The sequence below is a fragment of the Chrysemys picta genome, chromosome 1 (assembly GCF_011386835.1).
Source record: "Chrysemys picta bellii isolate R12L10 chromosome 1, ASM1138683v2, whole genome shotgun sequence".
Lineage (NCBI taxonomy): Eukaryota > Metazoa > Chordata > Testudines > Emydidae > Chrysemys > Chrysemys picta.
The window spans coordinates 147567549-147590558 of NC_088791.1; the positions used below are offsets into that span (position 1 = coordinate 147567549).

The window sequence follows — 23010 nt, forward strand, 5'->3', positions numbered from 1 at the left end:
GAGTTTGAGATAGCTCAGACTCTCAATTAAGCCTCTCAGAACCAAGTACAAATGTGGGCCTAACTTTATAGGAGGTACTTATGTTTTTAGAAGGTGAAACAACAAAACTTGGTAATTGTTCCTTACGTGATTTATGTGGGTGTGATTAAGGTGCAGTGAGAATTTTTTATCAAGATCTTTTTGTACCCAGGGACTAAATGGTCTTCCTTACTCTACTTAAAGTTAAGCCTGCTGTAATCTCCTTAGTAAAGGACATAGTCTTGCCAGCTCAGGATCCACTCTAGCCAGACCTACAGACAGGAGAATAAGATCATCACTTAAGCTAAACTTGGATACAACAACCTCAGCTTTGAAAGTTTTGGCTTCATTTTCCCATTGTGAAGGTATGTGCTCAACTAGGAGGTCATTGGGATTGTGCCCTAAAAACCCTATGTAAAATTGACTAAACTTAGTTCCTTTGCAGCTTTTTCAGGACCGAAGCTTCATCTTTGATTTGCTGTACTTTTCAAAACTACAAAGGTGTGTCCTTCGGGCAACTATGGTGCCACTAGAAGAAATTGGAATTGCAGGCTAAACTGGTAACTAAAAATTTGGAAGGGTAAGCTCTTTGGAGAGCATAGACATAGAGCAGTTGCTGAAGCTTAAGGATTTAGACAAGATGAGACTTTCCTCCTTCCTTTCAGTGAGAGACTCTTCAAACTACCTTATCTCAGCAGGTGTTTCATTTGAAGCCATGACTTCTCCAGGTTCTAGCCTAGAGACTACACATTCAGGAAAGACAGCAATGGCATCCTCTTGCTGGGATTCTCTGGCAAGCCATCCAAGCCCAAAATGTGTGTTTGTTTTCATTCCAAGTCTGGACAGATTTCCCTGTCCTTCTGGGGAAGGTGCTTCAGCATGAGCCCTCATCTGGGAGTAAACCACCTTGGAAAATGGGTGCTTGAGATAATCCGGGAAGGAAGTTCAATAGAACTCCTTCATTGTCCAAGGTACAAGTTTATCCTTTCCCAAAAGTATATTGAAATAAACCAACACATCATCAAGACCCTTCATAGCATCAGAAGATGAAGAGTGCAATAGTCTATCTTCCGCATGCTGCAGTGATGCAACCAGTTCTGTGGAGAGCCGGCTATTTTGGACAGGGCACGAGATTCTATGGATTCACAAAGAGAAACTATATCATGCACTCTGCTTTAGATCTTGGGTCTCAAGTCCATAAGGAGATTGGTATTCAGATAGAAATACAGAAATCTATCATTACGGTGTTATCTTCCCAAAACTTTAGAATGTGAAAATAAACCTTCTAGAGATCTAGTGAAGATACGACTATAGAGTCACCTAGAGATACTTTAGCTTCTGCTACAAGAAGAAGCATTTCCAGTAGAGTTACTCCCGTTTTGGACTCTGCATTTCTACGTGGTGTTCGCAAATGCCACATCATTCCCCCTTTCAAGTGAAAGGGATACACGTCTACTCTCATTGGTATCATTTATCAGGGCCCAGCAGCTGTCCCTTAAAAACCTTCAGGAACATGATTTTAAGCAAACAAGTGGAAGGGCCAATTACAGCCCTCACAAAACTCCAGCATCTAAGTTATTGTCCAAGACAGTCTTTTTATTTCAGGAGAGAAGATTAGCACACCTTATTTAAAATAAGATATCTGACCTTAGCTCCTGAGCTAGTTCATCTCTTATGTGGATACCCTACACCATTCTTGCTTTGTTTCCAGCCAGCGATTGCAGCAAATCGCTGTATAAAGATCTTGGTGCAGATCTTCAGTATTAAACAGCGACCTGATATTGGGCCCTGAGAAACTGATCATCAGTACATATATCAGACTCCCTGGCACACAGAATATAACTTGTCTCATGTTATGGACTATAAAGAGTATGCCTCTATTTTCAGCAGATAGAGAGGGTTGGAGTGTGTGTGTGTGTGTGTGTGTGTAAAGCATTAAACCTTCTGTGCTGTTTAGAGAAGTAGCCTTGCTCATGTCCTGGGTAGAAGTGCTAGTGGGTGAGTGGCACTATAGGGGAAAGAGAGCCTAGAATCAAAATAAAAATCTTAACTCAAACTAGTAATAGAAATTCCATGTTTGAACAATAAGTGTATAGCAGTAGGAATATGCTATCTGGCCGTCAACATGCTGGTAATTGTAGCCTTTCTATTCTTCCTGAACGTTTCACAAAGGCAGAAAACACACACAGTAATAATGGGTGAATTCAATTATTCTCAGTGACTTCACTTGAGTAATGGATTCAGAAATAAAATTTATACACTCCGTAAATGACTGCTTCTTGGAGCAGCCTGTCCTGGAACCCACAAGGGAAGAGAGGCAACTCTTGTGAAGAAGCTAGTTAAACAGAAATTAAAAGGAATAGCCACAAGGGTGAAATGTGTGCAAGCTGCACGGAGACTATTTAAAATACCACAATAGAAGCTCAAACTAAATGTAATCCCTAAATTTTTTTTTTTTTAAAGTAAGCGGACCAAAAAAGTGTCAACATGGTAAATGGTGGAACAAAAAAAGCTGTTAGAGGCAAAAAGGCATCCTTTAAAAATTGGAAGTTAAATTCTCACTAACAAGAATTCTTTTTTTCTGTATATCTTTATTTGACAGTTCTCTAGACTAAATAAGCTATACTTCCAAAGAACCTTTTTTTTGCCAGAATAACTACCTCTACACTAGGAGTTGTAGTGTCATAGCTTTATTTGTTAGCAGTGTGGCTTTTTCACTGACATAACTATGCCAGCAAAACTTAAAGGGAAAAAGGTTTAAGTGTCCAGCTGTTGCAGTTGGGAAGAGAACCTTCCAAATGTGACCAGTGTGTAACCAATACAGACATGTCTCTGGTACAAAACTGTTTTGTAGACCAGGTCTCCGAGTTTGTAGAGTCTGAAATAATAGCTCTGAGGTGTCAACTCCACCATTTATTTCAGTGAATGCAAACTCAGAAGCCAAGGACAGTATTTTACAATTGATCAAAGCTTGTAAGAAAAGGAGAGGATATCATATTATGAAGATTCAAACAATTTACCAAATAATATCCATCACTTTGGTGCATGCCTGCCAGCTGTGGTGAGGAGGCAATTCCTTTCTACCATCTGCTGCACCCATGCAGCAACCTGGATTGAAGCTTCGCAAGAGGGTTGCTTAACTTATTACCCATCTAAATGTTGCTACCTACTAGTGATTTTTTTATAGTTATTGCTGCTATTGTAAACTTGAAAGTGTTCTATTTCAGTGTTAAATAATAAAATATTTTCCAAAAAGAAATTCTGACCTTTCCTAACCTCTAATTGAGTATCATTCCTTAAAATAAAAATGTAAGGACATATTTTAAAATATTTTATAATTTTAATTAACATTGTGAGTAGACATTTAACATATGCTGGAATTGAAGGTGGAGGATTAATTCCCTTTATTTTCTGAAGGGAAGCATAAGCTTTAAAAAGTTTGGAAATCCTCACCTAAACCATTTCATGGAATGATCCTCTCCAGAGATTCAGATAAACATTGACTATGAATACTGAGGAATCTTGTCCATGCTTGGCACCTTTGCTGCTGTTACCAAAGATGCTGATTTTCATTATTTTAAAAAAATTATCCTGTCCATGCACTTTTTTTGTTTCCTAATTGTGTATAAAGAGGACTGAAAAGGGTCTTTCTCAAAATGCATGCAGTATGTAATCTGGAAAATTCTATAACTAGAGAGTTGGTGTAAATGATGATCCAATAAGAGACAGTGAAAGTTAATCTATCACATTATCCATCATGAAGAAGCTAAATAAATAAATAAAACCCCACAAACTCAACTTTCAAAAAGTCCTTTCCTTGTCATAATTAGTGATGGGAGCATCTGACCACTCCAGACTCAACTGGAACAATCAAACTCATTTCAGACACAACAGTGAAAAGCTATCCTAGAGAAGACCACTACTGACCTAGAAATTTACCAGTTTCCTCAGCTATGCACAGGTGCAAATTGCAGATCTTGTGAGCTTACTCTCTACAGACTTCTGCTTTGTTGTTTGCTGATGAAAATCATATAAGTACTGAAAACCATCTCACTTGCCATTAAATTGTTTAAAATATTGCAATGTGAACAAGGCCTAACATATATGCAGAGTTAGACAAAAACTAACTTGGGCTCCTAAGTCACTTAAATGCTTTTGAAAATTTTATGCCATGTCTAGATTGAAGTCTGGATTTTCCACCTTGCTTAATGTTGGTGTTGAATTGCTCAGCAACTTTTGGTAGGTGTACTTTATGTACTTTCAGATTTTTGGAACAGTTTACCAGTGGTAGTGTTGGATTCTCCATCACTGATAATTTTAAAAACAAGATTGGATGTTTTTCTAAAAGATCTGTGCTAGGAATTATTTTGGGGAAGTCCTATGGCCTGTGTTATACAGGAGGTCAGACTAGATGATCACAATGGTCCCTTGTGGCTTTGGAATCTGTCACTTCAAAAATAGTCATTTAGTATAGTTATTCTCAGCTTGATTGACTGACTTAATGTATTGCGAAATTATTTTTAAAAGCTATATAAATAGGGAAGATTTTTCATCAGTTCTTTGGGGGGGTTCTCCCAGCTATATATTTTTTTCTATTAGCCTGCAGTGAGAGATGCTGTTAATCATCTGTTATAAAAATGAGAGGTGGCGAAGCAATCTTTTACAAATTTTTGTCTTCGCCGGAGTTTTCACCTATCCCTGTCATTCAATTGATGATCCTGGAGGCTGTGACACAAACTGTCACCCAAGGTAGCAGAGGGCTGATCACTCTGCTGAATGGGACTAAGAATGCATTACTAGGGTTCACTGGGTCATCAAATATAAATATGGCAAATTTTAAGAACTCAGGGAAGTAAGGAAAAATAAAGATAAATTCCTGATTTTTATCAAGAAGTCACTAAAACACAGGATTGGGGACTTCAACGGCAGAGTCCAGGGAAGGGTTCTGTAGCCTGCAGCATGCAGGGGGTCAGACCAGATGATCATAATGGTCCCTTCTGACCTTAAAGTCTATGAGTCTATAAGATTGACTAGACAGCTGTGATGGGGAATTGACCCCCTCCTTGTCTTTCCAAATTCTGCAAAACACAAAATTCTAAAAAAAAAATTCAGGAAGGCAATATATTTCCTACTGAGCAAAATGACTTCTCTTCATTAAAATGTAGATATTATAGCTAGTATGGGTGGTTTCCACAAGATTTTCAGACATTGAACACTGAATGGGGAGAAGCTTCACCCCAAGCTTAAATCTGTAAAACTCAACTGAAATTGCTAGGATCTAGGAAAATTTAGGTAGCTTAGAGGATAGAACAAGAGCTATTGTAAGAACAGTGGGTCTTCCTGAAGAAGAGGAAGGAGTGAAGTTGCTTTTTCGTAATTTAAGCAAATATGACAGTTATTTTTTTTTTTTTTTTTTAGATGAATGAACCCACTACAGCACCTTTTTGAAATCACATGATCAAACCACCAAGAGCAATAATAAAATTCTTCATACTTCCAAAATCTTAAAATTAGCCAGGGAAGAAAACTTTAATTATAAAAGGAGACAATTTTTCCCTCAGACAAAAAGATATGGTATCATGCCTTTTGTTGGAATCAATTTAAACTCTTTAATAATCTGGAGGAATTGATGCCATTTCTGCAGCTTGTGGAAAATCAAGATGGATTTAAGCAACTGTGTGATCTCCGTTAACAGAAGCTAGATGAGAAGAGCACAAATGAGCTCTTAAAAGCACCAGTGTCTCCTTTATTTTCTTACTTTAAAATATTTTTATACAACATCTAGCTACTACAGCTGTGTACATTTTTTATTTGTTACAATATTTTAAAACTTTATTTAAATAAGGCAATTGTTATGAGAAGGGAAAAAGTGATTGTTCAATATCTAATTGTATCAATATCTAAGGGCTGCTCTACTTGTATCGGCATAGCTTCATCTCTCAGGGGTATGAAAAATCCCTATGCCAACCTAATCTCTGATGTAGACAGGTTGATGGAAGGGTTCTTTTGTTGACCTAGCTACCACCTCTCAGGCAGGTGGGTTATCTTCCCTCACAGGAGAACTCCTCCCATTGGTATAGGTAGTTTCTACACTGCAGCTGTGACCCTGAAGAGGTTTAAGTGTAGGCATGTCCATTTAAAATGTTGTTAAATCTTGTTAATGGAGGTTTTTTTCTTCTTAAAGGTTTTGGGAAATAAGGAAAACTTTACCTCTTCCCAATTCTACCACATAATGCAGACACACTGGATTTATGCAATAGTCTAATTGAATGTTAATCTATCTAATAATCCAGGAAAGGGGCAGGGGAAAAAAGATACCCAGCTATCTTTTTTTTTTTTTTTTTTAAATTGCAGCCAGATACTGCAAGTATACAAGAAACTCATCTTCCTAGAGGACCATAAACTGGGCTGAAAAAAGGTTAGACTGGAAATCTGTGTCTTCTCTTTTTTTATAAGAGGGGAAAATACCAAAAGGGGCTTCTTTCCTTACCAGTTCAAGTAATGCAGGTCTTATCTGATAGTGAGTATAGAAACATACTTACCTTAGGCAAGTGTTGATGACCTAGATATTTCCCTTTTTAAATCTGTGTACACCCAATTTAAAAAAGTGCAACATAGTTAACATATAGCTGAATCTCGTCATGCATTTCAAAAGTATTTTTTCATTTACGATAGCGGATTTTAGTTAGATTCCACACCTAAAGAGAGTCTGCTTTAACAACACCACCAACAACAAAAAGTACATTGAGTGAAGGGAACATCTTAATAAAAGACTCAAAAGCAATCACTATAATGTAGTTAGTGAATATGTAGAGAGAGCTATATCTACGAAAGAAAACTTTACCTTTTGTTTGAGTAATCAGTGCTCATGCTCTGAAATTGTTCACAGTCTGCAATGGTTAAGGTAATCTATATAAGATGCGTGAAGTTGGTATCAGCAGTATTATTGTAACAGATCATGCCCCTGTTTGGGTTATCTTACAGAATGTAAAGGAGGAAAAATAAGGCAAGCGCTGGACATTAAATGATAGTCTTTTTCTTTTTTTGTACACTACCTAGCACAGTGAGAGTCCTGGTTCATGAGTAGCTCTCCTAGCCATTTCAATGATACAAATAAAAATGATACTCTATTATAGAACCAGAATTATCACCATATTTAAAAAAAGATGCACTCAAATATATAAAAAAGAATTATGTGGAAGATACAAGTGATGCTGCTCCTTGTGAAACAGCTTAAGCAGTAATCTGAGGAAGATTGTTTGATATAGCTAATAATTTAAAGAAAAAACAAACGGAAAGAATTATTTTGTAAAATTGGAAGCTCTTCACAAAGATATGCTAAATCAAAAGCAGTACAGAGCACGTATAAAATTTAAAGGGATAATTTATTATATTATTGAGTGAAAAGTTATACAAAATAAAGCTAGCTACAATAACCTTTTTATGATAGAGTGAGACAGTGATAACATTCTGGATTTTTGTCTGAGAAGGAGAGCTCATAAGAAGGTAATTTGTCAAAACAGGAAGGGGGGAATGAGAGACTTTAGATCAGTTAAATCATCTTTTCAGGACTAATATCCCATTTATACATCACAGTCCTACAGTGTTGGCAAAATTAATATTTACTCACCTACACCATATCCTGTAAAAACCACCTCTGTCATTTCTAGCAGAAGATTATTCAATTAAATTAGACCCAATATCTAGAGCCAAGATTTAAAGGGCTATGAATGAACACCTTAACACTTTAGAAAACCCCAGGGCTGGATGGCTATAAAGCCAGCCTATGATGTATGTTGAATTGCATCCATTCAATCAGTTGAAGAAACAGGAATTTGTTCTTTTTATCTGTTGATGCAGAGAAGGCCTTGAGCTGAGCTGAGTTGAGTGACCATTTTTAATAGCTTGATTTGCACAAAATGTCCAGTTTTACAAAACAAGTGAATGCCTTATACTGAACTCAGAAAGCTGGTATTCTAGTAAGTGAATCCCTTAAAAGGGGAGCAAAATGAGAATGTGCAAGTTCAATACTTTTATTTGCTCTAGTTACAAAGCAGCTGTCTGGTCTTACTATAAATGTTACAGGACCCAAAACTAAAACCACAGAACAAAAACACCATCTGTGCAGATGGCATTTTATTATATCTTACATAACCCTTATCTTCAGTACTTGTACCTCTCCAGGGACTTGCTAGCCTTAGTCATGTCTTGGGTTGTAAGATATGAGGCAAAATACAGTGTTATTGCCTATCAATGTGAAGCAAGAAACTACAGTGAAAATCAAAACTTGCTGTAATTTCTCATTGGCCTCTACAAAAATAAAACACTTACGGTTATGTATAACTGACACAGTAGACACACTTTATAAGATTAACTTCCCTGTTCTGCAAAAATTCCAGGAGGAGGCCAAAATCTGGAATGAACTTCATATGAATTGTTTAGGAAGATGGTGTGCGATACGTGTTAACTGTCTGCCTTGTGTCTTTTACTTTTTCTATGTGCTACAAATAAAAACACTTGGAAATATTGAGGGGGTGGAGGGGTCGGGAATGTTGCTTGTTTAGGGTTGCCAGCCCTCCAGGATTGTTCTGGAGTCTCCAGGAATTAAAAATTAATCTGATTAAAGATTGTCATGTGATACCTCCAGGAATACATTCAACCAAAATTGACAACCTTGTGCTTAATTCTTGCAGGCCTTTAAAAACTCTCACCTTAAACAGATAATTCTATGGTAACCCTCAGAACAAATTCGGATGTGAAAAAAATTGGGTTTTGGATGAGTACGGGAAGATTTAAATTGGAGAATAAGAAATATAAACTTACACATACTTTTAATCATTGGCCAAGCTTGCAAAATCCTGTGTTAAACTTGATAGCATTTTTCTGTTTGGATGCAACAGAAGACTTTTGAACACCACATCCAATCAATTCCAAAATTTAGGGGAATGTTATACATATCAGTTGGTAGAACTCTGTTTATTTTGGTGAAAATCGAAACACAAATTGGAAAATGGGGGATACATGGATCCCTGGTATCTGGCTAGTAGTCCAAGCAACTTCAGTCACATAATCCTCTAAAGATGAAAGAAATGTTTGATGGCATCCACTAACATTCTTGCACAACAGTGCCCCATCTTCCCAGTAGAATTTAAGACATTGATACCCTGAATAACTTATCTGCCAGACAAAATGAAAAGAAATAATAATGGGGGTGGGACATTTCACCCACCAGCACTTCGGTCCCTGTCTCATCGTACTCCTTGTCTCAATCTACTCCTTTCCCTCCCTTATGCGTTCAAATCTGATGGCTTCTTCCTTCAGGCAGCCTAGCTGCCAGCTGGGGTTGGGGGAGGGGATGGGTCATTGAGAGCATAGGAGAGACAGGCTCCCTGTTCTCAGTTCCAGTGCTTGGCTCCACCCTGCCCTGGAGCAGCTATTACAGGGAAAGTTCTTCTGAGCCCCTGTAGGCCTGGGCTGGAACGATCACTCACTCTGTGGAGTATGGCACAGGCACCATCTGAACAAGCACAGAAGCTGTGAAGGGATCGAGCATGCTGAGTGAGGATGGAGTCTTCAGAGTTTTTAAAAGTTAAAATAGAAGTCTCTAAAGAGCTCGTATAAGCTGCCATTTTTCAAAAGCTTATAACTTGGCTAGATCTGTACAGATTTTTGAAGATGGCATCCCTGACACAAAGGCCAATCCCATGTGAAATTTCAGGTCCCTGCTTCAAAGCATGGGGGTGCTGGAGCTGTTCAAAAAAAGTCTCAAGAATTTCTTTAACAACAAAACAATAGATATTTTTCCTAGCCTTGTTCTCTGACATGGCTGAACCATTTTGGCTGAAAATTTTCGAGAAAATGTGAGCCTGAGGCAGACATCCAGCATGGAAAATTTCAGCCCAAACAGTTTAGGTTTTTCAAAGTTGTAAGCAACTGAAAACAGGGTCTTATATTTGGAAGTGTGGGGCAACCTTAATAACAGGTTGTGATACCATCCCTTTAATATGGACTCAACCACAGAATTCTTAATAGAAAGTATTTAAATGTTTTCAAAATGTAATTGTACTGAGAGAGATTAAGTTATCTCAAGAAATAGTCATGGGAATAGACAGTACCAAAGTAGGGAATGCAAAACTTAGGCCATGTCTACACTACAAAGTTAAGTCGATTTAATATAAGTTGACATCAAGCCTCTGATTTAAGCAAGTCGATCTTGCATGTCCACACTACGCTCATTGTGTCGGCGGAGTGCATCCTCACTAGCAGAGATTGTATCGACGCATGGAGCACTGCACTGTGGGTAGCCATCCCACAGTGCACATAATGGAGTGGAATTTTGGGTTGGGCTTGCAATGCTTTATGGGACCAAAATGTTGGTGCAGATGGTTATGGGAAATGGCGTTAGCCTCCCATGATGCACTTACCTCCCTCCCTCCCTGAAATCAGCATCAAACAAACCAAGTCTTTTTTGTGCCTTTTTTCGTAAGCCTGGGTTACCCATGCAGACGCCATATCACGATAAGCATGGATCCCGCTCAGCTGTACGCTGTTGTTGTGAGCATTACAAACACCTTGCGCCTTATCCTGCAGTATTTACACAGCCAATGCAGGAGCTGCTGCATGGAACAATGTGATGCCACGCAAGCAGCCCTGCTGGAAGACCTAGAGCAGAGCAATTAGCAGTTGCTGGTGACCATCATGCATCACCTTGACATGGTTGAGTGCCGTTTTTGGGCCTGGGAAACAAGCATTGACTGGTGGGACCGCATCATTATGCAACTATGGGATGATGAGCAGTGGCTGCAGAACTTTCAAATGTGTAAGGCCACTCTCCAGGAACTGTGTGAAGAGCTTTCCCCAGCCCTGAAGTGCAGCAATACTAAAATGAGAGCTGCTCTGATAGTGGAAAAGCGAGAGATTATAGCTCTGTGGAAACTTCCAATGCAGACTTCTACCGGTCAGTGGGGCATAAGTGTGGAGTGGGTAAATCTACCATGTGATCTGTTGTGATCCAAGTTTATAGGGCTATCAACAGACTTCTGCTAAGAAGGGTAGTGACTCTGGGTAACGTGCAGGACATAGTGGATGGTTTTGCATGATGGGATTGCCTAACTGCGGTGGGGTGATAGACAGAACACATATCCCTATTGTGGCACCAGACCACTTTGCCAAAGAGTACATAAACCAAAAGGAGTACTTCTCAATGGTGTTGTGTAGTGAGGCGGTGTGGCGCCCCTCCGTCCTCCATAGGGCCGAACTTCCCCTAACCCCAACGTGGGCAGAGCCACCGGGTCCGGTGCCCGCCCCTCCGAGGTCACAGCCCCGACCCGGAAGTATAAAAGCCCGCCTGCAGAGCTCAGTGGAGCCCAGGCCGGCAGAGAGAGCAGACGTCCCAGGCTGAGCTCCCGCTTGGGAGACAGCCACAGGCCGCGAGCCGCCTGCTACCCCACCGCGCCGGTCGAGCCTGCCCCGGGCCAGCTACCCCGAGGAGGACTGGCCAAGCCTGCCCCGGGCCAGCTACCCTGGTGGAGACCTGCCGGACCTGCCCCCAAGCCCCGCACCAGAGGAACTGATGCTGCTGGACTGGCCTGAACCTGGCATCAGCAATGAGGTAGGCCCCGAGGGGGAGCATGGAAGTAGCCCAGGGGTAGCCGACCCTGGTCAGGCTGCAGAGACATGTGAGCCGATGTCAGTGTGTTTCGGTCAGGACACCCCACTGACCAGCAGCGGCAGTAACCGCTGCTAGGGCCCCAGGCTGGGATGCAGTGGAGTGGGTGGGCCTGCGTTCCCCCCTGCCACCCCTGCTCACGGGTGGCAGGTTTCCCCCTCACCCAACTCTCAGGTAGGAACCTGGGCCTCCCCCAAAGTGTATTGTTGCTCAGCCCCTGCACCAGAGGGCCTGAGCCCCTTAACTGACTGTTGCTCAGTCCCTGCACCAAAGGGCCTGAGCCCCCCCTCCCCCAACTGTGTATTGTTGCTCAGCCCCTGCACCAAAGGGCCTGAGCTAGCTGAGTGTTTGCTCAGCCCTGCCCGAGGGCCTGAGCTCCCTGAACTGTGGGTCGCTCAGCCCCTGCGTAAAGGGGCCTGAGCTTTGACTGTCTGTGCTGTAGTGAGTCGGTGTGGCGTCCCGGAGGGTAGAGCCCCATCGCGAACCTACTACATGTTGCAAGCTCTGGTGGATCACCAGCACCGTTTCACCTACATCAATGTGAGATGGTTGGGAAAAGTGTATGACGTACGCATCTATAGGAAAGATGCAAACAGGGACTCTCTTTCCAGACTGCAAAATAACCAGTGGTGATGTTGAAATGCCAATCGTGATCCTCGGAGACCTAGCCTATCCCTTGCTCCCATGGCTCATGAAGCCATACACAGGCAGCCTGGACAGCAGTAAGGACCGGTTCAACCATAGGCTGAGCAAGTGCAGAATGGTGGTGGAATGTGCCTTTGGATGTTTAAAAGGTCACTGGCGTTGTTTGCTTACTAGGTTAGACGTCAATGAAAGCAATACCCCATTGTTATTGCTGCCTGCTGTGTGCTCCATAATATCTGAGAAACAGAGGGAGAAAAGTTTGTGGGGCGGGCGGGGGGGGGGGGGGGGTTTGAGGCAGATCATCTGGCAGCCAATTTTGAGCAGCCAGACTCCAGGGCAATAAGAAGAACACATCTTGGGGGGGGGCTCTGCATCTCTGTGAGGCTTTGAAAACAAGTTTCAGCAATGAGCCAGAGTAACGTGAGACTTATTGGTGTTGTACCTTACCAAACTGTCCCCTCCAGTGCATTTTCTTCCCTGTAAACTCCACCCCCACTAATCACTGTGTGTTGAATGAATAAAGAGCCATTTCTCCTCAATCCGTGAAGTTTTATTATGCACACCAACACACAGAGACAGCAAAGAAAAGTAAGATAACCTGGAGCAAAAGGGCTGATAAAACTGTGGGGGGAGAAACAAGGAAAACTTGCTTACAGATGGACTGCAATAACAATCAAAGGTGTGGGAATGGGCACCTTCTGGTCCTTGTACCCTCCCCTGGTGTTGTGTCCATGTTCTCAGACAGTGTCATCATCCATGCTCTGAGCTCTGTCTTGTCACTCTTGGAGGCGTGCATTAACTCATTGAACATGTCCTCCTGAGTCTCCTTTTTCTGCCTTCTAATCTGGGAAAGTCTCTGTCCCGGTCTGGAGGATGTGCCGATGGACAAGGTTTCAGCTGCAAGAAATACAAAGCACAAGAGTAGCATTGACAATGTTTCTGGCAAGGTTAATTCTTTTTATTAAAAAAAACACCACCCCTCAATTCACTTGACTGCAAGCCACAACGTAATCACAACTGCTGTTGCAAGAGTCGGTTTGCTGCTCCAGCCATGGTGAGTAAGGCCATGAGGCATGGGCAAGAGGTCTTGTGCTGCTGTTTTTGTGAAGACATCCTTGGGATCACAAGTTGGAAGTTGAGAAAAGCCCCCTTTCCCCTAGCAACGTGGATAGTCCTTGAGGACAGGCACCAGTCTAAAGCCCCCCAAATAGTTTGTATTTTACAAAAACAGCACTGGGTTTGGGGGGAGGGAGACAAACAGGAAGCCGCCACCCCCACCTCCTTTTTTTTTTTGTCGTCGTCCCCCAATGCTGCTTGCAATACACAGTGATCTCTTCTGACTACAACCACGGCATGTTTGGGAAAGTGTGGTTGTGTGACCCGGATTTCACCAAACGGGGCGGATTACTTGTTGAATTGTTTGCGGTTTAAGGGCTAGCATTCAAAACTTCCCCCATTTTCAGTAGGCGATCCTATGCGATATCACTGTCCTGAGGGTAACAGAGGCACCAGGGGAGCAGATGCTCAAGCATGTACAGACCTGGTCCTTAAGCTGCAATGCTGTGTGCTGCAGTGATGCCAGCAGAGTTAATACTGGAGTGGCACGGGAGAGTGTCCTACCATGGTGGACGAAATAAGGCAGCCCTTCCCAGAAACCTTCTGCAAAGGATTGCAGAGTACCTCCATGAAAGCTTCCTAGAGATCTCCATGGAGGATTCCCAGGCCATCCCCATGCACGTAAACAGTGTTTTTTCGGAGAGCACCCTCTGCGTAGCTGGAGTGGCCACTGATACCCATGACACCTACTTTTTTGTTCAGTTTAAACATAGAAAATAATAGCATGTAACCCCTACAGTTTGATTGAAAATGTGTACTCGCCAGAAGTGCCTTCCCCTGCATCATGCTCTGCCGCCAACTGGTCCTGTGAAGGGATGGGCTCAAGGGTTAAAACAGTTCTTAGCTCTTGGGGAGAATGGATCCTCTCCTTGCCTGCCTCACATTCTTCTCCTTCTCCTCCTCCTCCTTGTTTGAGGACACCCAGGGCTCCTGGGAAGTATCCACAGAGCATTTTGGGGGTAGTGGTGGCATCGCCGCCAAGAATTGCATGCAGCTCCTCATAAGTGGCGTGTCTGTGGGGCAGCACCAGAATGACTGTTCGCTTCCTGTGTACCTCGCTAACGTGCAGTGGAGTTGAAAGTGCTCTCCAGAGCAGTCACAGTGGAGCACTGTGAGATACCTCCTGGAGACCAATTCATTCGAATTGCACAACGCAGTGGTTACACTATCCTCATGTCGACCTGTGGATGTCGAATCAAATGCTATGCCTGTCATGGAGGTGGAGTACAGAAGGCAACTTTACAGCCACTTAGGTCTGCAGAAGGGACTCTCTGTTGTCTAGACATATACATTATTAGATCAAGTTAACGCAGCTTATGCCGACCTAAGTTTGTAGTGTAGACCAGGCCTCAGAAAAAACATTAACATTAGGGAAATGTCCTCAGACTTCCAAACTCTTACCCTAATATATGTCTACACTGCAATATAATTCTGCAGCTGACTTGGGCTCACAGGGCTTGGACTGCAGGGCTATAAAATTGCTGCGTAGACGTTCAGGCTTGGGCTGGAGCCTAGGCTATAGGATCCTGTGAAAGGTAGGGTCTTGGAGCCGAGCCTTGGCTTCAGCCTGAGCCCAATTGTCTACACTGCAATTTTGTAGCCCTGCAGTCCAAGCCCCACAAGCCAGAGTCATCTCACGTGGGCCAGCCACAGGTGTTTATATAAATAAAACACTTTTCAGCTTCTGTGGAAGAATTTTAAAATTTTTAAAAATTTTAAAAGAATTCTCAAATTATGGGCAGAATGTTCTCAAGAAGAATCTTGATGACAACAAGAAATCATACAATGAATGGAGAAGAGGAAGCCAGAGGAGGTATTCAAAGAGGATGCGACATGCTCAGATATTTGGGATAGGAAAGTCATTTGATGTCTGTATTTTGGATGGGCTGGAGTTGGGTAATGTATAATACCAATTGGGATATGATGACACTGGAAACTTGATTTAGAGGTGATTAAGGGCGCAACTTTATGAAGCTCTGAGCACCATCAAGTCTGACTGAGGAGTTGAAGGTATATGGAATTTTGCAGAAGTGGATCTAATTGGATCCAACTAGACGTGATCTCAGTTTTGTTTTTGTTTTTTCCTCCAGAGGATGGTGGTATTCCCTGTATCCATCTCATGCTCAGGGAAAGGATGTTAGAGATGTACAACTTTCAGAGCTAGAATATATTTTTCTTGCTTGTCTTGATAAGCATAGGTCTCTTGTTCAATCAACTATTTAGGACATAAGAGGCTTAGAGTCCGAACTTCATTTCTGTGTGCAGTAAATACAGTGCCTCTGTATCAGAGCGGTAGCCGTGTTAGTCTGTATCCACAAAAACAACGAGGAGTCCGGTGGCACCTTAAAGACTAACAGATTTATTTGGGCATAAGCCTTTGTGGGTAAAAAAAAAAACCACTTCAGATTTTTTTTTTTTTTTTTTACAGTACCTCTGTATGCCTTCCCCAATTTTCTCATGTATACAGTTTTAAACTTTGTCACTCTTTAGATGGTTGACTTTTAGACTATGCAGTCTTCTTACTTGTAACATCAGTATCAAGTTACAGAAACTTAAAACCTTGCCTGGTGTCCAAATTTAATATAACTTTTTTTTTCTCCTATATAGTAACAAAAAAAAGTTAAGCATAAGAAGTCTTCCAGTGGAACCTGATGTGTCTGGATCAGAAACTGATGTGAGGTGAAGCTGGGAGGAGTCTGAGAATTCATGTGAAGAATTCCAGCTACAGGTTGGTGGGTGAAAGGATGTTAGCACAACCCAAAGATCTACTGGATACCATACCCAGTTGATAATAGGAGATACCGTGTACTGGGCTTCACACATTGCTTTCTAAATCCATCTCAAATACCCTTTTGTAGCATACTCCTTTCTCCTTTAGAGGCCAATTTTTTGACTAATATAAAAAGGGGGATGAAGCCCAACAAAAGGGTGTAAAGTAACCAAATATAGGGATAGAGGTCAGCAAGGTATTTAAGCATGTGCCAAATTCTGAAGCAGAGGGACTGTTCATCTGCTTAAGTATTTTGCTCATTTGGGGCCATCGTGCAGCAGGTAAAGGATTTTCACCTACCAAGAAAATGACAAGAGAAAAAGATACAGTTAAAAGATTTTGTTTTTCTTATTTTAATTGAAATTAATTAAATAAATGTAGTTGACTTGTCAGTATTTTTTCAGTTGACTTTTTTGCATGTCCCTCTACTTGGTCAGTGCATACCTGTTTGGTGTTTCACTTTATCATCTAGTTTGTTTCGTTTTATGGGTTTCCATGCTCTAACCAAGTGTTCATTGAGACACAGAAACTTCAGAAGAGTGTCTTAACTTTAAAATTGTTGAAATTAATTTAAATGTGTTTGCACATTACAGCCTATTCACTCCTCCTGCCGAGACTCTGCCCTTCCCCAAGTGCAGACTCCTGAACTGTGTAGAGAGTTCAGGGGTCTGTACTTCATCTGGTTCAGGGGGAACAATGCTGTGAAGATGGTTGAGCCCACCTTCAATAGTATATATCAAGGGGAAACACGGTCTGGCCCATTATTGTATTTGGTTGTTTTTAACACCCAGGTCACCCAGATTCCTTGCACAGTAATTTTTTTCATGGTCAAGGAATTTTGAAAAGTCCTATTGAGATCATGAAACTGACTGATTCTGCAGCTGTGATTCTGAGAGTAGACAGTTGGGTTTGTGTTGATTCTTTTGAAGGGGACAAAGAAGATTTACTGCTGTTGAATCCGCAAATGCTCACCACACAACTCTCTCACTGTATGGAGCAGAGTGCTGTTTTCCTGCATGTTGGCATGTTTGTATTACATTTCTTCATATTGATCCTTCAAGCTAACTAAGGGCTTGTTTTTGCAGAACCTGTAATCAAAATAACTAAACTGGTTGTAAGTCACACCTTTTGGTTATTTCGGTGCAAGTCTGCATGTAGACACTCTCTCTTATTTCAGATTGAGTCCCAAATTTTGATTTAAGTCAGTAAAAAATTGACTTAACTACAAATGGTTATATTGGTTCCAGTTTGTGCATAGAAAATCCCTAAAAGGCAATGTTGATGAGCCTGAAAGGGAGTTCTTTTTGTTTTTTTCAGAGAGAATATAATTGCAACAAAGACTCTTGGGTAGGGTTTAAAATGGGTGAACAGAGGCCTGGGGAAATCCCCTATCCTGTTTTTTTTAGAATTGAATGTAAATAGAGACTAGGTACTGGAAACTAACTGATAGCTAAGAATTATTTTAATTAATGTCAACATTAATTGATTAATAATGTAGTTTTGAATACATTTTGACATCTCCACTTCATTTACAGGTCAGTGGAAACATCCCTGCATACAAACACAGAAACATACATAAAACATATTCTTTTAGAATAAAGAATGTTACAAAAAATTCTGTAAGAAATAATCTTCCTGCTGTCATCTATAGCACATTCCACATTATGTACCATCTCTAAAATCTTTCCTCTCCATAATGGCTGGCGCGCACACACACACACACACGCACGCGCGCCATTATGGAGAGGAAAGATTTTAAAGATGGTACATAATGTATATAAATAAAATAGCCATGTTGGTATAACTTCATCTTCAAATTCACGTAACCATACTATCATGTCGTCTTAACATATTTAATGGTCTTAGTACAAACTGCACAGCTTGTAGTCAATCTTTGGAAAGGTTATTTGTAAAGTCATGTTGTTCATTGGGAAATGTAGTCATATTTTAACTTTGTTTTTACTGACTTTGATGTTTTTGAGAACATGGTATACTATTTGTAGCAACCTTAACTGTATACTGATATAGGGTTTGTTTGTTTGTTTGTTTTTGTCTAATTATACCAGGGCTCAGCTCTGTATATTTGCCACAGTAATGCCCAAAAGGAGTCTGATACTTAGTTAGTAGACTAAACCAAGAAACAGCGATAAAGTGTTTTTATATATCATCTGTACAAAAACAAGAGCTGACAAGAAAAACCACGTTGCCACTGATATACTTCTTATTTAATTAAATATTTTCAATCTAGTTTGTTACTTTGCTCAGCAATTATTATTCGCTTTATTCAAACTGGGAACTGTACACATATTAGAATGAAAGACTGTCCAGTTTCATCATCTCTTCTGTGAGTATCTCATGAAGAATTCAAAACACACACACACACACCCTCGCCCCCAGCAACCAACTGGTGTAATTTTCCTAGTTGCTTCTCTGAACAGATGGGAATGCTTTTTTAAAGCCACACTCCTCAGGGAATGGAAATTTGTTCAATGCATATAGCAACAGTGCACTACAGGGACCACACTTACTCTTTTGATGTGCTCTTGACTAAAGATGTGCTAAATCAAGGTGCTGGACTTCTTGGCTCATTCAAATAGATCTTGCACTTATAGTTGAAACCTTAAAGATTGAGCTGACACATTCTTGTGCTAATAGAGTTCTGGGGATGTCTGTATTTGCTAATTCTTTTGCCCATTCCTCTTCAGGCCCTTCTCTCTGAAACCATGCCAGAGATGACAGAGAATGAGACTCCTATGAAGAAACAGCACCGGTAAGTATCTGTGGCCAATTGACTGGAACGTGTTGGCCAGCTGAAAACTCTGTAGAGCCTCTGCTGTACTGCTAGGCCATCTGTCCAAGGAAAACATACCTTAGCAACCTAAGTGAAGTCCTCTGATTATCTACAGGGCAGCAGACAGGCAAAATCTTCTTTGAGTGATGTCCCTATGGCTACTCCACTGTAGGTGCAGCAGCACCCTCTGCACCTGGGATTGGAGATCTTTGGTAGCATTGTCCGTTGGACTGCACATGTGCTCCTCCCCGTCTTGCGTCGTGAGCGGGATCTATATATAGCTCTGTGTGGTCCAACCACTCTCAGTTCTTTCTCAACCGCCTTTGGTCTGGGATAGAATTTGGAGCAGAGCCTTTCTATCCTCTGAGTCTTTAGATAGTACCCTTACCTGTTTAGCTTAGTAATTAGTAGTTTCCTTTAATTGTCGTCTTCCCCCTTAAAAAAAAAAATATCCCTTGTTCTTCCCTCCCTATTAGTATTTAACTTAGAATACGTCTTTCCCACTGCCTGCCCTTCCCTACCGGGAAGCTCTTTCCCTTTGGACAAGTGGGTCCTGGAAATCATCAACAAAGAATACTGCATCCCATTCCTATCTAGTTCACCTGCCCACACCCTTCTCCGTCACTCTTCTGGGACCTTCTCATGAACATCTTCCATGAGAAGAAATAAACCACCTGCAAATGGGAGCCATAGAATCCGTCCCATCCCAACACAGAGGGAAGGGTTTTTATTCCCATTATTTTCTGATCCAAAAGAAATCCAGCAGGCGGAGACCAATCCTAGACCTATGAAATCTCAATAAATTCGTCAAACTGCAACGCTTCAAGATGATTACGCTATCCATCATTATCCCAGCACTGGAACAGGGAGACTGGTTCTCCACCTCCAAGATACATATTTTCACATCACCAGATGGTTCCTCAGATTCATCATGGGGACCAATCATGACTAGTACAAGGTACTTCACTTTGGACTTTTTACAGCCCCCTGAGTCGTCTTCAAAGTCCTTGCAGAAGTGGCAGCCTACCTACACAAACAAGGCATTGTCATATTCCCATACTTAGATGACTGTCTCCTCAAGGCTTCCTCCAAACCTGACTTAGTTCATGCCGTAGAGCAGACAATGAACCTTCTCTCAAATCTCTGCCTTCATATAAACATACAAAAATTGATGCTGTCACCTGTACAACACTTGGAGTTTATTGGGGCACGCTTGGATGTGATACTGGCCAAAGCCTTCCTCTGAGCTAACAGATTTTCAAGAGTAGTCGACCTTGTGTCCACTATGAGAACCTGTCCCCAGATCTCTGCCAGGTCGTGTCTTCAGCTGCTCGGCCACATGTTAGCGGCCACATGGTAGCAGCCACATTTGTGGTAAAGCATGCCAGGATGCATCTGTGCTGTCTCCAGGCGTGACTACGCATTGTCTATGTACCTCACAGGCACAGTTTTCACAAATTCCTATCCATGCATATCAAGGTCAATGGCTCACTACTCTGGTGGACACAACCCAAAAACATCTGTGTCAGGGTTCCTTTCCTTCAACCAGCACCATCCCTGATAGTAACAACTGACGCCTCCCTAATCGGTTGGGGAGCACACCTTCTCACCCATATAGTGCAGGGCAGGTGGTCCCTAGTGGAATCATCCTACACATCAATCTTCTAGAGCAATGGGCAGTCCACAATGCCTGCTGGCATTTTCTACCACTGATCAGACATCGCACTATATGAGATATGACGGACAATATCGCCTGCGTGTTCTACATCATCAGACAAGGCCGAGCAAGGTCCAACTCCCTATGTTCGGAAGCCCTGAAATTATGGAAATGATGTATCCAACACAACATCAGCATTTCAGCTGCATACTTCCCTGGACACCAGAACACCTTGGCAGACTCATTGAAGAGGAGATTCTCCCAAGATGACAAGTGGGAGCTAGATACAAAAACCCTACACCACATATTCAGCTGCTGGGGATTCCCAACCATAGATCTCTTTGCCATACAGGAGAATGTCAGATGCCCTCAATTCTGCTCAAGAGCAGGCCTATGCCCTCAGGTGCCTGTGAGATGCGTTCCTCATTACGTGGGATGCCCCACTACTCTACGCCATCCCAACAATTCCTCTCTTGTTCAGAGTGCTTCAGAAGATACAGGGGGATCGAGCCCAAGTCATTCTTATAGCTCTAACATGGCTATGTCCAATTTGGTATACTCACCATCATGCGAAGGAGGTATGTCCTCTGATTACTCTGTGACCAGCTCTGTGCCTCCTCTCACAGGATGCGGTCAAATCCTCCATCCCAACCCACATCCCCTATATCTGAAGGCAGGAGTCCTCCATGGTTTCAGGATTCAGAGGTGACCTGTTCAGAGGCAGTAAAAGAGGTCCACTTGAATAGCACACATGACACAACTCGACGCACTTACCTCCAAAAATGGACAAGGTTCTGATCCTGGTGCACCACCAATCACGTCATGGCGATGAATATTCTTTTACTCGTTCTGGACTATATTTTGGATCTTAAAAAATCAAGGTTATCCACAAGTTCCATTCGTGTTCACATAGCCTCCATCACAACATTCCATCCCAATATAGACAGCCACTCTGTCTTCGCCCACCCCCTCATGAAGAGGTTATTGAAAGGTCTACAAAACCTTTACCCTCGCATACGAGATCCCACCCCGGTTTGGGACCCTGGCCTCATCTAGCGCTGTCTCACCAGACCACTGTTCAAGCCCATGGCAGCATGCTCTTATATTCATCTATCCATGAAAACAGCATTTCTCATCACCATCAGATCGGCTCGACAGGTAGGAGAAATTGGCACTCTCATGACATACACCCAATACACAGCTTTTCATAAAGACTAGGTCATCTTACGTCTATATCCAAAATTCTTACCAAGGTACCAACCTCCTTCCATTTAAATCAACCTATCCACCTTCCCTGCGTTTTCCCAAATCACATAGCAGCCAACAGGAGGCGACGTTACACACCTTGGATAGAACTAAATCTTTCACACAATAGCCACACTTATTCCTGTCAGTGGTCGAAAGATAGAAAGGCCATATCCAAACAATGCCTTTCCAAGCAGATCTCCCAATGTATACACCTTTTCAACCAACTGCACAATCAATAGTCTCCTTCTGGAACTTGAGCACATTCTACCCACTCTCTCTCCAACTCGATTGCCTTTCTCAACAATATCCCAATTATTGACATTTGCAAAGCGGCCACCTGGGCCTCCACAGACACTTTTAGCCGTCACTGCGCAATTACTACTCAGCATCAGCTGCCCTGCTAGGACATGTTGTCCTGTCATCTGCACTAAATGCCTCTCCGAAGCCCAAGCCTTCCAACTAGGGGCACTGCTTTACAGTCGTCTATAGTGGAGCACCCATAGGGACATCAGAAGAAAAAGAGAGGGTTACTCACCCAGTGCAGTAATTGATGTTCTTTGAGATGTGTGTCCCTAAGGGTGCTCCACTACCCGCCCTCCTCTCCTCTGCTTTGGAGCTGAAAGATAAGCTCTGCAGTCAAGAAGGAGCTGAGAGCGGTTGGACTGCACAGCACTATATGTTGATCCCGTTCGCAGTGCGAGATGGGCAGAAGCGCATATGTGGTCCAATGGGCACTGCTACCAAAGATCTCCGATCCCAGGCATAGGGGGCACTGCTGCACCTACAGTGGAGCAGCCATCAGGGGACACAGTTCAAAGAACCTCAGTTTCTGCACAGGGTGAGTGACCTTCTCTTTCTCACATATACTACCCTGCTAAGTATACCCCAATCCTGGTCTAGCGGTAGCTTCCTCTAGAGATAATAGGGGTAATTCAGACTCTGTGGTCCATACAATTCTTGGTTTCTAGTCTAGGTCTGCCAATTAGTGCAATATGTGATGGTGGGTTTTGATGTGGAATTAAGACCCATCAGACTCACATAGGGGGCCACTAAATATCTATTAGATGGAAACAACTTTTAATTACTGCTAAGCTAGG

The 23010-nt window shown here is 42.2% G+C and overlaps 1 protein-coding gene across 7 annotated transcripts in view; it reads left to right on the top strand.

Annotated features, from left to right (window-relative positions):
• Window positions 1-23010, top strand: part of USF3 (upstream transcription factor family member 3) — a 69943-nt gene that overhangs the window by 13489 nt on the left and 33444 nt on the right. For 4 of the 7 annotated variants that reach the window (XM_005292720.4, XM_065586527.1, XM_065586544.1 and 1 more), the window contains 2 exons: window positions 16055-16175; window positions 18923-18987. In XM_005292720.4, coding sequence (XP_005292777.2) covers window positions 18941-18987 — 47 coding nt within the window. In that variant the 5' untranslated portion in view covers window positions 16055-16175; window positions 18923-18940. Of the gene's footprint in view, window positions 1-6371; window positions 6437-16054; window positions 16176-18922; window positions 18988-23010 lie in introns of those variants that run through there. The other 3 variants (XM_065586561.1, XM_065586554.1, XM_065586536.1) reach the window with 2 other exon arrangements.